The sequence below is a fragment of the Vigna radiata genome, chromosome 2 (assembly GCF_000741045.1).
Source record: "Vigna radiata var. radiata cultivar VC1973A chromosome 2, Vradiata_ver6, whole genome shotgun sequence".
Lineage (NCBI taxonomy): Eukaryota > Viridiplantae > Streptophyta > Magnoliopsida > Fabales > Fabaceae > Vigna > Vigna radiata.
Genome location: NC_028352.1, coordinates 2,718,513 through 2,735,283, shown reverse-complemented (window position 1 = coordinate 2,735,283; position 16,771 = coordinate 2,718,513). Strand labels below are relative to the sequence as shown.

General features: G+C 31.9%; 2 protein-coding genes across 2 annotated transcripts; one reads left to right on the top strand and one right to left on the bottom strand.

Annotated features, from left to right (window-relative positions):
* The first annotated feature begins 2,112 nt into the window (after window positions 1–2,112).
* Window positions 2,113–2,565, top strand: LOC106755551 (auxin-induced protein X10A). The gene has a single exon (XM_022778000.1). The coding sequence runs from the start codon at window positions 2,136–2,138 to the stop codon at window positions 2,403–2,405; it is 270 nt and encodes an 89-aa protein (XP_022633721.1). The 5' UTR covers window positions 2,113–2,135; the 3' UTR covers window positions 2,406–2,565.
* Window positions 2,566–4,014: 1,449 nt separating this feature from the next.
* LOC106756121 (pentatricopeptide repeat-containing protein MRL1, chloroplastic) lies at window positions 4,015–14,101 on the bottom strand. Its single transcript, XM_014638397.2, has 19 exons — window positions 13,766–14,101; window positions 12,742–13,492; window positions 12,342–12,606; window positions 12,035–12,098; window positions 11,808–11,952; window positions 11,615–11,730; window positions 11,384–11,512; window positions 11,102–11,275; window positions 10,830–10,994; window positions 10,516–10,656; window positions 9,800–9,899; window positions 9,232–9,340; window positions 9,052–9,143; window positions 7,825–7,915; window positions 7,269–7,500; window positions 7,080–7,172; window positions 6,327–6,375; window positions 5,456–5,549; window positions 4,015–4,752 (listed from the first exon to the last, which is right to left on the bottom strand). Exons 1-19 carry the CDS (start codon window positions 14,084–14,086, stop codon window positions 4,518–4,520), a joined length of 3,366 nt encoding a protein of 1,121 aa, XP_014493883.1. The 5' UTR covers window positions 14,087–14,101; the 3' UTR covers window positions 4,015–4,517.
* Window positions 14,102–16,771: the final 2,670 nt, after the last annotated feature.

Genomic DNA, 16,771 nt, shown 5'->3' with positions numbered 1-16,771 from the left:
ATATTCTGAATCTTTTATTCTGGTTAATTAACATAAGTTTTCAAGTACGAATATAGGGTACGTAGCAATAATTGTAAACATTTAATTGTGTCTTATAATTGATAGTAAATTTTAAATGCTTTATAAATAATATAAATGCATTGATTCTGCTTTCAAATTACGTGTATTCATTAATTAAATGTTTATGATTAAAACATGGCATTTCACACTCGATTTCATTAAACAGTATATTTCTTTCAATAATTATCAAATGTTGAGTAATTGAGAAATGAAATTTTATTATAAATGGCTAATTAAGTTTTTTTTTTTTTTTTGTGGATATTACTTATCAACCAAATTGCCAAAGATAATAATTTCATAGTTAGTTTATTTTTTATAATTTCCTAATGGAAACACGTGCTCTTGTAATTATGTGTCCATATTTTTCTAATTTAAATAATACGATTTAAAAATAATAATTTAAAAACTAAGAAAACCACGTGTTAAGTTTTTGGTGTGAAAAAAAAATTAGAAAATTATATTTGGGGAGAGTATTTATATATTTTATGAAATAAAAAATGGTTTTCTTTAATTAAAAATATAAAATCATTTAATTAAAAACTATATTACAATTAGTTTTCTTATTTTAATTTTTCAACATTTCTTTTATTGAAGATGAAATTATTTAATAAGATCTTTCTATATAATGGTATAAATAAACTTTTAGGTTGTCGTATAAAGTAATAGAATAATACTGATAAAATACGTATGATTGTACCTTTGCCGCGTTATATGTGTACGTAAAAAGCTGAAAGCATATCTACGAGAGTGGGACCTCATAAATAGGTTTAATGGCTACTCAACAATTAAAACTAACTGCAAAACATCTCATCAGAACAAACAAAATAACCTAAAAGCCAGAAAAAAATATATATAAAACAGAAGTGTTAATGCTTTTGCTGTTCTGATGAGATTCTTAAACTTCCATGTTTGCTTATTATCCTTAATATCCGAATCTTGTCGGTTCACTGATAAACTCTCACATCTCTGAGAATGGTGTGTGTTCATCGTTTTTTCTTTTTTTCTTTTTCTGCTTAGAAATTATGAGGAAGAAAACGGTATTAGTAGATTTATAATGGACCACGACATCTTAGTTCTGAGTATTTAATGTAGCTGAGTATGGTGTGTCGGTTTATTAAGGTTGTGTTGGTAGGTTATTTTGACTTGGTAGTGATAAAATAAGCAGAAAATGCAATGAACATTCTATTAAGGAAAGTGTAGGTGCATGAAAGACAGAAGTAACAGAAGATAAAGTTTTGGTTGGAGAAAAGGTTGAATAATGTTATGGATGTGAGTGAAGTTAGAGTTAATGCATGGCCACGTTATCACCATTCTTGCCCTCCTCGTGTTTCCTCCATAAATAATGGAAGAAAAAGAAAAGCAAATTTTGTTGCTCTTTTTAAGTAATAAGTATTTTGATGTAATTTTATAAAATAAATTACATAGAACGATTTGTAATTTTTATTAGAATATATAATTGTTCGAGTTTCTGATTTTTGTTAGAAAAGTTGTATTAAAATTTGTATGTAGTAAAAAAAAAAAGAAATTATTCGTAACTTAACGAGTTGGAAATCCCATAACAAATCTTGTTGGAAATCCCATAAATAGATAAAACTATTTAAGTGTACAAAAATTAATATAATCTTCATTCAACAAGTCGGTTTTATGAAGTTGAATTAGATTTAAACTTTACTTTTTAACATGATAGATATCATGTATATACCTCGACGTGTATATAAGTGAGCGTAAATCTAACTCTAAAGAGAGACAGTGACAGACAGTTATCGTTTTCAGAGTACTGCACTTTGATACAAAAAAATAGTATGGAGTGATTAGAAGAAAATGGTGAAAAGAATTCTCCAATGGAACTTAGCTGGCTCATGAACCGAACCAAACAGTGAGAACACTTTGACGTGCATTTTAGCTTCTACTTCAACAAAACCATGTGAGTCTTTCTTCAACATTATTACGAACTGGGACCCTCTCGTTTGCTATGAGTTGGACACGTACGATTTTTCCCTCCTATAAATAATCCACCACCCACTCTTCACTTTCTCAACACCACCATTTTCTAAGGACCAAGCAACCTTCGATCGATGGGTATTCGTTTACCGTTTATGGTTAATGCAAAACACACCTCGTTGAAGTCGAACAATGTTCCAAAGGGTCACGTTGCAGTTTACGTGGGAGATGTCGAAAAGAAGAGGTTCGTGGTGCCGATATCGTATTTGAAGCACCCTTTGTTTCTTGATTTGCTGAACCGAGCAGAAGAAGAGTTTGGGTTCAACCATCCCATGGGAGGCCTCACAATTCCTTGCAAGGAAGAAGCTTTCGTCAATCTCACTTCTCAAATGCGTGCTTTCTGAGACAGACATACCATTGTTACGTACTACGTAGTACTACCATATATTAGTTGACTGCATTTTAACTCACTCACCATTGTTACTGTTATTATGAGATTGTGTTCAAACTTATGAGTTAACTCTGTCTGGAGAATCAAAATTGATGGCCTATGGCCTTGCCAATTGTAACTACTTCTTCTTCCATTTATTTATTGTTTTTCGACTTCATAGTTCAGTTGCAAGCTGCTTGAGTTAATACGGAATAAACAAGTTTAATTAATTAACTATTCGGGTTATTAAATATGTTTGTGTTTTTTTATTATATACATTCTTCGAGTTTAAACTTTAAAGGTTTTGACTTAAACCTTCGTAATATTTCAAGTTGGATTTTCTTTCGTGGGGTACAACAAAACACACAAAAATGTTAAAGTGGAGAAATAAACATAAGTAAATATTAGAGGAAAAAAAAAATTAAAGAGACGAATACGTAAGAGGGAATGAAAAACTTGTCGAGGAAATAGTATATAGTATAGTTTTTTACAATGCTATTTAATTAAAAATTTCATATAATTTTAAAGTATTTGTCTTAAAAGTCGCACCAACAATATTTTTATTGATCAATAATTTTTCTTACACGGTATAAAAATGAAACTCAATTTATTTATATACAGAGTAATAACCATTATTTTATATAAATAAATATAATAAGTTTTAATTACATAAGATGGTTTATGGTTAAATAGCGGTATGTTTAAACTGTTAATGTATGCATTATTTAGTCATATTTTAGTTTCCTCTGTCCTTGTTCCAAAGAGATTGTTTTGTATAAAAACATAATAAAAATACATCATTGATAAAACTAAAAAATACTTTGAAATATATGTTACAAATGAAAGAATTAAGATATAATTGTAGAGTAAAAAGTAGTTAAATTTAATGTTTTGTGAATCTTTCTAATATATTAAATTCAAATGTTAAGTTTCACCTTACTATATAAATAGTTTGTTTTTATTAACAAATATTATTTCATATATATATATATATATATATATATATATATATATATATATATATCTTGTAATTAACTCTTTTTTCACTCAAATATTCTACTCCAAATAGCTAGATTCGTCTCTAACCTGTATCTGCTGGCTCAGTGTGAAAAGACTTACATTTTTCTCTCTTCAATTTAAAGATGAAAATAAAAAAATGGTAGTAGTAAACTAATAATATTATTACACCATGTTGATGAACTCATGTTCTTTATTCTTTATGAAGTGATAAAGAATTTGAATTGTCATTTAGAATATGAAAAAACAGGTTAGGCTGGAATCATATGCCTACAAATAAAATAAAAATAAAGTATTAACAGTAGTACAAAATTCTGAAAAATCGTTTGGAGGTATTAAATCAATTTTGAATAAAGTGAATGACATGCATGTAAAAGTTTTCTTAAAACAAGTTAATAGTAAAAGTTAATGTAAAAACTAGATAAAAGTACTCCAACCTGAAATTTAATTTTATATCCTAAATCAATTTCTAAATGTAAGCTAAACATATAAATATTTGTCTAGGATCATGTTAATTGGTATTTTTAATGTGATTTTGAATAATCCAATCTAAGTAGCAAGTACACTGAGGGACCAAATCAGTAATCTCATTAGAATGATTGAAAATAACGGAAGAACTTATAAACATCAAAATCGTCTTTATTGTTGTTTAAATTTGCCTATTCTATAGTTTACATCTGGAGAGTTCTAGACAAAAAGAATACATGTAGCAAAAACGGATACATAGATACATACATACATGAAACATCTGCATCTCTATCATCATACATATATATAATCCGCGTTGCAAAGGCCATGACATAGCTGCAGGTGAAGAACTGCCATTTATATTCTATCGCGGGTACGACCTTGGTCACCAGAATGAAGTTGTTGAGATGTCCTACACTTTCCCTGCTCCTACCATTCAATGGCCTCAGCACTCAAGAAGGCATCATCTGCATTCTTGGGTCTAAATCACTCTTATATTATACCATTAGGATGAAGGAGCTTTCAACTTAAATATTGAAAAAACAATAAGATGGTTTGGTGAAGAGGGGGCAGGAAAGAAAGCAAAAAGCAGATGCTTGTCTTAGTCCAAAGACAGATTGCCAAGTCGGATGTTTCGTTGCTGATGACTAATACCTTTACCCAGTCGTGACATGGAGGAATTCCAATCACCTGGTTTTCCGCTAAATGGAGATGTAAGTTTGGGCTGAAACCATTTTTTCAGAGCCGCACCATGAATTCTAAGCTTACCATTCGATTCATTACCCTGATGAGGAATCTGAAGCCTCCTCAATAACGCTCCAATTGCTTGGCCAGCTCTGAAGCCAAAATATTGCACATTTGTTACACAAATTTCTTAAACAATATTTTCTAGACACATTATACGAGAGAAAATTTCCAATTAAAAGAAATTGAATAAATTCACACAATGAAAGCTTCCAATTTTACAGTCACATCACATGCAATTCAGTCTTTTACGACAAATAATCTCCTTAAAACATAATGCAGAGTGAAAATATACTCGGATGATATGCAAGTAACTATATCTTACCAGGGGCAGACAATAAACTGCTAACAACTAAGAAAAATTTAAGAAACTTGAATTTGACTTGCTCATGCCATTTGACCACTGACCATTTCAGATAATCAATGTTGAATATACATCTTCTTACTAACATGTGGATGTGTCAAACAGTTAAATGACTCACTACAATCACCATCAATAAAATATACAGATGGCACACAAAAAAATATCCCGATGTACCAATATAATGGGTCATCAATGATAATATTATATAGAAAACACATGCCCGATAAGATTTCCAAATTTGATTGCAACGAAAATATATTTAGGCTTTCTGCACTGCATTTAAACCTCAAATGTGCTGCTTTAACTAACTCGACAAATTTGGATAGCATTTAATATTGTATGTTTGTACAATGGATTGTTACACATACGTGGGGACACTAAACGGTTAAAAGCATGTTGACAACGTACATATTTGTGATCGACAATCTTACCTTCCAGCAAGGTTAATAATCTTCTCCCCCTTCTGAGACACAACTTCTGTTTTCTCTACAGGCAATAAAATGATTATGTTTGGCACTCTTGCACCTGCAAAGTAGATTTTCACAAGAACCCCAACCAAAGTCAGGACGGAGATTATAATGTAATATTTTCTATCACATGCCTTCTGTTGGTTTAGTAAACTAGTTAATTATCAATGAAGTTTATTTAAACAAACAACTTGTGGACAGATTTAAACAACAATGATGGAAAAAGGAGGGGATGTGAGAATCTTGTAATAATATGTTAAAAGAAAAACTGCACTTTGTAGACTTTGATCACCAATTGAAAATTTCAAAATGATCACCAATTGAAAATTTCAAAATGATCACCAAGAAAATGATCTGGCAAAATGTCATAATAACAAGGTTTTGTTCATAATATTTGTTACAGAGTTCCAAAAAACAAGTCCTCGTATTGTTTGGAAAATCGTTAAACAGAAGGAAAGATGAAGTGGTACTAAGAAAGGGATGCAAACTGACTAGTGGTAATCATGTGCTAAAGAAAATAGTGATACTAAAGTCAATAAAATAAAGCATATTTTTGCTAGTCAGTTGTTACCAGTTTTTTCCGTACATTATTGGAAAGGATTCCGAAATAAAAACTACAACTTACACTGTAGATTTAATTCACTCCCTTATCCAGATATTAGAATTAAGAGTCAATGGAGTAGAATACCTTTCGTGTAAATAAAGTCAGTTTAAATCAACTTGGTTTTAAAATTTCAGTTGATCTCAAACAAGAATTATAAATAAATCCTTCTATGAATGAAAAGTTCAACAAGTAAAAGGTAGCACTGATATTATTAAATGATGATGATATTACCTGCTGCCAGTCTATGCTTGAGACCTTTCAAAACTGTTATGAGGTACACCTGTTTACATTTGCATGGATTTAGGGATATGGATTTAACAATTGCAGGAGCACAAATGTCTAACTTTTACATGTGTTTGCTTTTCAAATTTGCAAATGTTTCTATTGTATACAGGGACCAAGTATTAAGAGGCATGAACAAATAGTAAGCATGGAACAGAAAGCTATTGGATCCATCATTCAAACTTTGGAGCAAAAATTGCACATTGGCATCATAATAGATCGTACACAACAAATATCAAATGTGTCTGTAAAATAAAGTCCAATAATTTCCATCCGGTTATGTTGTGTGCTAATTATGTGTCCAGTGACTCTAAAGCCTTTTTTTTCTGCATTTTAAACTTGTTAGCTAATCCTGGAACACAGTAAGCTTATGTTGGCTATGCAAGAAGATTGTGAATGTCAGGTATACCCACTGTAAAGCACTTTTTTTCTGCTAAAAAAATATGTTAATTTTAGACTTGTTAGTGAATTTAGGAATATAGAGAGCATATTTTAGCTTTCATAAACTATGGGACAAGCTTGGGTACGTTACTTACACTGAACCTGATTTCTATAAATAGAAATTCAATAATTGTAATTCCCAAATACAGTTGAGTTAATGAATCCCACACGTACAGTTCCCTCTTTCTCCAGCCTTTCAAAGTTAAAATGCAAACTTTTTATGAAACATAAATAATCAATGTAGGAGTTAGATTAACTCACCTCAGCAGTAGAAGCATGTAATTCTTTAGCATCAATAACAATGGGACTCGTTTTAAATGATACAAATGGAACAACTCCATATGAAGCAGATTCCTACAAAATTATTACATCATCATATGATAATCCAGGTTCCCTTAGAAACAATAAGGCACAAGATATTGAATAGAACTACTTCAGCTCCATACTGACCTCAAGTATAGAGAAAGCACGAGGATCGTATTCACCAAATCCATCAATTAATGAACAGAGGTTTGATCCTCTTGAAGTATCTGCACTAACTCCTAGGTTCTCGACAAGTCTATTTTTCAGAGATGTATCATAAGGAAGTTGCAGGCATCCCAGAATTTGTGACAATATTTCACTTGTAGGTTTTTGACCAGCTTTAATTGTTTCACGAAACACCATTAAGGCCAGCGATGTCCTTTAGAGTAAAAACAACATTAAAAACTTCCACGAAGAAAAAAACAAGAGAAGCCCGAGAAAAGTCATAAAAATGCCGGGAACAGAGATTTACAGACTTTCCTAGTGTTTTTAGTTTTTTCCTTAGACAGATTCAATTGAGAAGAATGAATAAAAATAGGATCGTTTCAAACAAAATGTTGTAGAAATGCAATAGTTTCACTATAAAAAGCAGCACTCTGATATGCATATATTGAAAAAACAAATACGTAAAGGAATGTCTATAAATGGTTAAATAGTTAAATAAAGAGTTGTCTTAACAAAACATTGTAAACGTAATGTATACCATTTATTATCAACTTGTGGCCGTTCTGAGTGAAAAGATAAAACAGGCTCACCAACAATGCAAGCCTTCTCAAATCTCCGCAGGCACATTCCTTTCCAAGAAATCAAAGTGCTATCAGGATTTACAAATCACAGAACTATCAAGGCATAATATATGAATAGATACGGGCCACAAGATAACCAAAATTCACAACCTTTTGCTTGAAGTTCCCAGCAAATTAAAAACTAGTCCTATAAATAAAATTCAATACATATCATATGAGCCTAACGCTTTCATTTTTTTATAATTTAGGGGAAGGAATAAGATTCCATCATGATTTCCGTATTTTCTATATGAAACAGCCACAGAAATATTTACTATGTGATTGCACACAATTAACTAACTGAACGAACACAATACTGTGAAAGAATTTGTTCGATCCTACAAAACCTATATTCTCCTGTCCTATAAGCAGCAACTTTTGCCGTTTCAGAAAATATTATTAATACATTTGTATAAAACTCTTACCTTTGATTAAATTACACAGCTCTAATATGAGTCTATCCTATTCCTTTATATCCTTAAATAAATAGTGAAAAGAAGGCAAATTTGTAGAGCAAAAACTTTTCTCATTAGGACTAACGATTATGGAATCACGACTTCTCTTGAAGAGGACTAAAGATGCTTTTTGTGATGCTCTATAATAAAGGTGTGAAATTTTTATATGTTCACTGTGGAAAGAACATATTTTGATATGGACTTTGGCCATACGATCACATCAAGTAACCTTTTTTAAACTGTGATCACCAACCACAAATGTGATTATATGTTAATGAGAAATGACGTCTCTCAAAAAAGATAGTGAACTTATGCAAAATATGGTTTTGTTTTTAATTCATATTAACAAATCTAATTCTAATCAATCTTGAACTTTTTAAGAATTTTTTTCATATCATTTACATGACAAATTCTACCTGTGGTGTATTAAATATTTGGACTTTAAAGGCAATTACACAAGAAAAAAAAATGAAAAATGAAAAATGGAAAATGGACCAATTATACATCACTTTTCAATGTATTTGTGTTCATCACACGAGGTGACAATAGTTTCCAAATAATATAGCTCCAAATGCGGAGGGTAAGAGTATAAATATAAGTCATGCAAGAAACTGGTGATTTTCAAAGCAATAGCAAAGGCTGAGCAATACAGAGCGAGAATTGAAGCTGACAAAATTGAATTAGACTCACCAATTATGCATCGACAAATTATGAGATTAGTGACTACACCATCTTTTTTGGCTTCAGAAAGAAGCATTTGAGCTGCCTCCATATCATCCTTTCTATCGGGACAGAAAAAATAGGAAATTCGTTGAGAAAGAACCAAAACAAAACAGTAACTTAATGAGAAAATCCTCTTAGACCACTTACTTCTCACTTGCCACTATAAGTATCGAGAATGTGATACTGTTTGGGCACAATCCTAATCCTTTCATTTCAAAAAAAACTTCCAAAGCCTTTTGAAATTGATCTCCATCACCTGTACAGAACTCTTACAATGTTTAAACTCTTTTTCCCCCCATTAATCAGCTAACTTAAACAATGTAACTGTACAGATTGGGGAAACAGCTATAAAATTGAAAAAAAAGTTTCAACAAAAAGTATCCATAATCAAGCAAAGCAAAGGTAGAGAAAGGAGCCACACCTCATTTACAAGAAATGATTCAGAAAAAGTTAAACAAGTTAGGAATCTAAGTATGATGTGAAAGTCTCACATTGAGTAGAAATGAAAGACAAGACCTACAAACATTGAGTCTTAAGATTTTATTTTGAAAGTGGTGTCATGTCTCTTATATGGATAACTCACCTCTGAGACTTAAACTCCTCAAAGACCTTCTTTTTTTGAAAAAAACTACTTTTCCAAGTTATTTAATATTTTTCCGATCAAACATTAATGAACGTAACAATCTTAAAGACCAAAGAAAAAGGTCAAACTTACACAGTGCAGTGAGCAAAGCATTAATTGTTGAAACTGTTATTGTCAATTTAAGAGACTTAAGATATTCATATAGCTCCAATGCTTTCTGCCAATTTCTTGCCTGAAACAAGCATTTGCCACTAGTTAGTAAGTGAAGTCAATGCTGGCGAAAAAAGACTCGAAAAAGCATATAACTTGTATGGAAAAGAAACATAAAAGTACACAGTAATTGCCTTAGGTCATACTCGTATTTCATTATTATTAATTTCTAGATTCAGGATTGTCAACTCGAGCAAAAAAATCCATATATACTACACTGGAAAAAACATTCTGCATCCATATTTATTTCTTAATTAAAACTAATAGCAAAAATGCCAGAAAAACATGGTAATTTTAGGAAACCTGTGACTTCATTACTTTCCTTATTAGAAAGCCTAATAACAGTCATTGAATGAATTTCTTTTTAATTGATGATTTTATTTTAAACATAAAAAACATATTTTTAACATCCGTTTCCAACACATAATTCAAATGCACTCTGCTGTCCCACCAATAGACCTTCAATCAATTTCAGTTCCCTTACCTTTTACTATGCATACTATATAAAATCCATAATCCAATTTTTTGAGTTTCATGACTAAAAAATTGCCCTGGGTTTTATTATGATGTTTTCATTTCATAACCGTCTTGTTTTCTGTTTCTTTTCAACTTAAATTTTATTACTTGACCGGACATACATTACTACATGCACCCATCAATGAGCTATATGATGTTATTCCAATTCGTATTCCTCCTTCACGGGCTTCTTGTAGAACATCAAAGGCAGCATCCAGATTTTTAGCATTACCAGCAACATTTATCAGTGCACTCAGAAATATCTGCGTGATGAAACAACTTCTGTAAGAAAACAACAGTATAGAGATGAAGAAAAACATACAAGAATCAATTCAATAAACCACCATGCAAATAAGTGTTTTTTTATTATGGTTTTATATTATTCTGAAACTAAATCTTAAATCCAGATCACCAACACATTATTTTTTTAAAATACCTCGTCTGGGAGGATCCCTTTCTGGGTCATGTCATTGTATACAGCAATAGCAAACTCCCAATCCCCTGTTTCGCTGCACGAATTAACGGCAATGGTGTAAACTTCGGGGCATCCCTTTATGTTGTATTTTTGTACCATCTTGTACACTTCTTTTGCACGATCAACCTGAAAAAAAAAAAAAAAAAAAAAAAAAAAAAAAAAAAACAGAAATTGTTTAAAGATCTATAGTAAAGTACAATAGAAAGAGTGATTGGGGAACAAAGAAACAGCACCTGACCAGCTTTAGTGCATGCCTTCAACAATGCACCTATTGTTACGTGATCAGGGTCAATGGGCTGCGTTTCAGCTGCCATTTCTGCTAAAACATCAAAAGCACGATCTACAGCTCCTGATTGGGCACAAGCAGCTATGAGTGCATTGAATACTACACGATCTGGCTTCACATTCTACTGCATAAAACATCACATCAGCATGTATAATTAAAAATAGGGAGGAGCTAAACTCATACCACTACAGAGATAATTCTTTAGAAAGACATTCTGCAGTAAATGTACCTTTGACCTCAGTATTCCATAAGCACCAAATGCTTTGGCTATTTGCCCAGCTCTAGCGCAGCCATCAATAAGTGCCCCATAGGTATGAACGTTAGGTTCCACTCCAGAATTAACCATCTTGTGAAAGACCTAAGCATACAGATTAACAATTTTAATAGATTCACAATTTTTAGAAAATTATATTAGATTTAATTAAGTCATGCTATGATGAGTTGAAGGGCCATAATGTACTTCAAACATTAGATCAACTTTCCCACTCTTTGCACAAGTTAATATCAGAGTGGTATAAAGTTTGCAATCAGGTTCTAGTTGAGCATTCTTAAGAAGCTGCAAAACATGGAAAGCCCCTGAAAAATAGACAATAAAAATTCCATGAGCTGAAAAGATGACAAAGGAACTTTTAGAGAGTAACCAGAATATTTACTTTCTGAATCTTGGGAGCTTGCGCACACCGACATAAGCATGTTAAATGTACTCAGCGTTGGATTTGGAATGAGCTTAATGAAATCAAAAGCTTCTTTAACGGCCTTTCGTTTCTTGCAGGTGTTAAAAAACTTGGCATGATAAACCTATAACAAGTAAATAAGCATATAAGAGAAACAAAAAAATTGAAGAACTAAATGTCAAGTAAAACCAGAAAAATGCAAGTACCTTAGTCATGTCTAATAAACCCTTTGTTTCCATATGTTTAAGCACTTCTACACATTCATGTAGCCTAACAAAATCAAGGTACTTAGTATAAGCTCCCCATGTCAAAAGCAATGGTAAAAGTAGGTCAGACGGGCATCATGATCACGATATAGTTAACAAATAAGAAAGAAGTGAAGGGAGGAGTTTCACCTCACTCTTTCATTGAAAGCAAATTGGTTTCACGTTTTAAACTCCAACTAGTATTCTCATAAATCAATTACATTAGCTTTTCAGTGTTCATAGGAGGCAGATCAGGTTAGCAAATTACCTCCCAAGTTTTAGCAAATTATTATATTTGCTTAGATGCTCTGAAGGATCATTTTTCTGATCATCAGGCACCATGATTTGATCATTTTTCAGATCAATATGCATCTTCATTGAGTGAGCCTGGGGAAAAACTGTGTTATTATTGTAATCCATGTTGGTCCTTTCCCTGTCTCTTGAAGAGCTTCTGCCCCTCCTCAAGTTTTTACTCACATGTTGCAGAGGGTAGCCATTATGACTGGAAAGGTCAGCCGCTCCTTTGACATGTTCTGAATCAATAAAACGTGGTTTACATAAAAGTTTCTTTAAATATTGGCTTGTTCATCACTATACTACGTAATGATTTGACCAAAAATATCATCATCGAAATGATATGATGATACATTTTCTTTCACGTAAATTACCTGCATCTTGTAGAGGAATATCTGTAGATAACCCTGTTCCTTTCAGTGTGGCATTTCCCATCACTGAGGGCGAGCGTTTTTTATTCATAAAAGAGACACGGGGAGATAATGACTTTACACCACTCAACGGTGTCATAGATCCAGTTGTAGGCTTGTTAACCTCATAAAACATGTACAGCCCTTCCCTAACTGACTCCCCAAAAAGGACGTCACCATTGATGGCACCAAGCTCAACCTTTTCTTTAGTATGTCCACCAACAGTCTCCAGTGCGTTGTTTACGCGAACAGATGAAGAAGTATGCTCGGATTCGACGTCAATTAAAGGCAACTCGGGATCAGAGTTAACTTCATCTTGACTTTCTTCCACTTGTATAGCCATTTCCTCAGCAAACTCTAGAGGTGGTAACGAAGTTGACGAGAAAGCTACAGATAAAAAAGACTCATCCAATACCTTGGAACTATTACTATTATTATTATTATTATTCAAACCAGAGTCAAAAACAGAAGATGACTCTGAAGTCTCGGTGGCGATGGCCACTTCTTGTACCACTGAAGATTTCAAAAACGGGAGGTGGATCTCGTTTTCCTCAAAGACCCGGTACTCTTCCCCATGGTGATCCTTCAACTTCCCAATCTCAGTCAGCGTGTTATCCCTTTGAAATTCCGTAAAACCAAGAATCTCGCCATCAATGACCTGACTCCCAACATTAGTTCCCTGAGGCGATAATGCGAAATTCGTAAGCCCCCGTGTCTGCACAAGAGAAAGAGTTAGTTACTATCGAAACAGAAGACATTATTCAATCAACTCACAAGCTGCGTAGCTCGGAAAGCAACAAAACTCTATCCAGAACACTAAATGCATCATCTAACCGAAGGTGTGGAGTGAAGAAATAGCTAAATGCGAAAAAAGTAATAGACAGAAAAGAGTATGGTAACAGAATTAAAGAAGCGAAAAAAGTAGGTGGAAGAATTGAAATGAAAAGAAGTAACGAGTGAAATTGGAATATTATTGTTGGAAAGTGACCTGGTTAAGAGACTTGTTTTTTTTCTTGGTGAGAGTGAAGTGGAGCCAGGAAACGGCGGATAGAGTGACGACGATGACGAGGACGACGACGGAGTGGGAATGGAAGGAGGCCTTGAAGACGAAGCGCGGAGAGTGGAAGCGGAGGAGACCTAAGTTACGGCTGGTGGTGCGTTTGTTCCGGGAGCGAAGGGAGGGTGGCGAGGGAGGAAGACGGAGAGAGTGAGTGGAGGCGAGGAAGTGCGAGCGGAGGGCGGAGAGGGAGGGAGCGTGGGAGGTGAGAGAGAGGGCGCGGTGGCGGTTGAGAGAGAGGTTAACTTCCATGGATGAAGAGAGAGAGTGAGAGAGAGAAGAAGTGGATTAGCATTTAGCAGAAAGGAGAGGAGAGGAGGTAGTAGCTTCTTTTGAGCAACCAGAGACACGACTTCTTGCTCATCCAATTCTTCCTGACGTGGCACTTTTTTGTTTTTCTGTTACAACGTTTCCTACGCACAATTGCTTAACCTTTTACTGTTTTCAGGACACGTAACAAACAATGGATAACTTTCTACTTAGTTTTTTTTATTACTAGAAAAAATAACATTTTTAATTTAATTAAATTTACTTTAACATTTAAAAAAAATATTACACTATATATATATATATTTATTTATTTGATATCAAAATTTGTTGTACACTTATAAATAAGTTTTAATGTTTTTAACATATTTTTTGAGTGTCTGTTACCGATTAATGAAATTTAAATAAAAAAATTAGGATATTATATTAAAAGTATATTTTTTTTAAAAACAAAAATATTTATCGTAGCTATTTATCCTAATATATTAATAAATATATTTAAAATTCTAATTCCTTTTTGACATTTGACATACTGCTTTTTTTATACTTCAAGAAATGCTATAATGTGATTACGATGCCTAAATTCCATAGCGCAAATAGAGTAATTTATATATCATCGTTATACTATTTTTGGTAACCCTATTTGTACATAATATATATATATATATATATATATATATATATATATATATATATATATATATATATATATATATATGGTTAATTCTTATTTTATTTTCAACTTGTCAAAGTCACTAATACGATTTTAAGTGGTTGAATTATAATTTGATATTGATAGAAAAAAATAATATAAATTTACGTGCATTTAATTAATCAAATGTATATTGTTTCTGCTTTTAGTTGTTTTTTTTTTTTGAAACAATCAACTATCTAGTATATTAAATGATGCATTCATCATTTCTTCTTAATTTGGGTGTATAAGGAATGAGTTAAAAAACATTAAGTAAGAAAACTATAATATATTATTTATATGATTAAATATATATATTAATATTTATAATTATGGATTTCAAAGTTTATTTATAAGAAGCTTGCTTATCATTAGAGATACGATTTCCTTTTTAATATTCTTTATGCTAGTAATAGGATCTCGTAGCATTTGAAATTTTTCCTGTAAACATACGACATTTTCTTTAATTAATGGGTGAATCATCCTAAAAGCATTTTTTATATGGTTAATGTTTATCCTTTTGTCAAACTTTCAAGGGGGTTCTCTTTTGTAATCAATCATTTCTTCCTTTTACATATTTGGTCATTGCCAACTTTTGTGAGAGCTCCTAAGGTACAGTTTTTCATTCATTGATTGATAACATTCGTAATGGGCTTGTTTATTGAAAAAGGAAATTGCTAACTATGATGGAAAGAATTAAAGTAATAATTTTGGTAATTATTCATTTATTATCTTATAGTTTTTAAGTTTACAAGTAGTATATTAAGCTTTTTTTCTTGAAATATAAAATGGATATAAAATTGCGTTTTGATTAAGGATAAAAAAAAAGTATATGTGATATGTTTAGCTTAGAAGTTTGCCTACGGTAAAATGGCTTTGAGTGAACTCATGCATATTCAATTTTTTAAGTTTAAGTATAAAAAATACATGTTATTAAAATCATTATCAATTTGATATGATATTAAGAATGCATATGATGTTGTTCTTGAAAATACTTTTTGGACACTAGACCAAGATGATTGCATTAATATTTGGAATGATACTTTGTGTTCTGACATTTAATATCTAAATTGGTTAGAATTCTATAGTTTGACAGAGTATGGTTATACCTTGTTGTTAGTTGGATATGGACAAATACTCCTTAGAAGTTTCCTTCTTTCGTTACCAATTTATGTGATTTTTCTTCTTTAATGGTTAATGAGGATGAGGATGTGCCTAATTGAATTTTGGACTATATATGTTTTCTTAAAAAGTTACAAAAAAAATTTACTCTTATAATGTGTGGATTAGGGAAACTTGTTTGGTTAAATGATGTGTCACTAACTAAAACTATGGTTCCTTCGAAGTTGTTGTACAATCGTATACCTATTGATTTCAAGGTTCAGAACAAATGATGAGTGATTTTATGCTTTACGTGTTCTTGATGTGGTAATAATATTTATTATTTTTGTCATTTGTTTTCTTTAGATTTGGTTGTTTGATTTATAAAGTCTCATTGAAGTTTTTTGTTTAAAGTGGTTAAAGTGACTGTTACTATGTAATTATTTGGATGATTTGAAGGATGAGAAATAATAGTAAATCATGGGATTTAATTGTATTTTATACTTCCATTGTTCAAATCAAAGAGTTAGTGCGTATCACTCACTATAAATCTAAAAAACATATGAGTGATATGGTCTATGATTTTTTGATGTTGAAAATTTCCAATATTCAAATTAGGAAAGGTTGAGTGTTTTCATTTATGAACATAATGTAACGAGTTTCACGTGTTAATTAAGTCAAGGTAAATATTGATGGTGCAACTATGGAACTTAATATGTTGGTATAGTGAGAGGAAGTCACCATGAATATATGAGTAATTTTTCAATTTTTTAATGATTGCAAACTTCTATTTATGATGAGTTTAAGAGGAAAATTTATGTTGTGGAACATGCTTGGAAAAATGATTTTCAGAAGCTTTGATTAGAAAGTGATTATTC

Excerpts from the sequence above, each read along its gene's own strand:
- LOC106755551 (XM_022778000.1), top strand. The coding sequence starts at position 2,136 with ATGGGTATTCGTTTACCGTTTATGGTTAATGCAAAACACACCTCGTTG.
- LOC106756121 (XM_014638397.2), bottom strand. The coding sequence starts at position 14,086 with ATGGAAGTTAACCTCTCTCTCAACCGCCACCGCGCCCTCTCTCTCACC. Across the intron at positions 12,607-12,741 it reads TATTCCTCTACAAGATGCAG|AACATGTCAAAGGAGCGGCT; the intron begins GTAATTTACGTG and ends TTATTGATTCAG. Across the intron at positions 12,099-12,341 it reads AATTTGCTAAAACTTGGGAG|GCTACATGAATGTGTAGAAG; the intron begins GTAATTTGCTAA and ends TGATTTTGTTAG.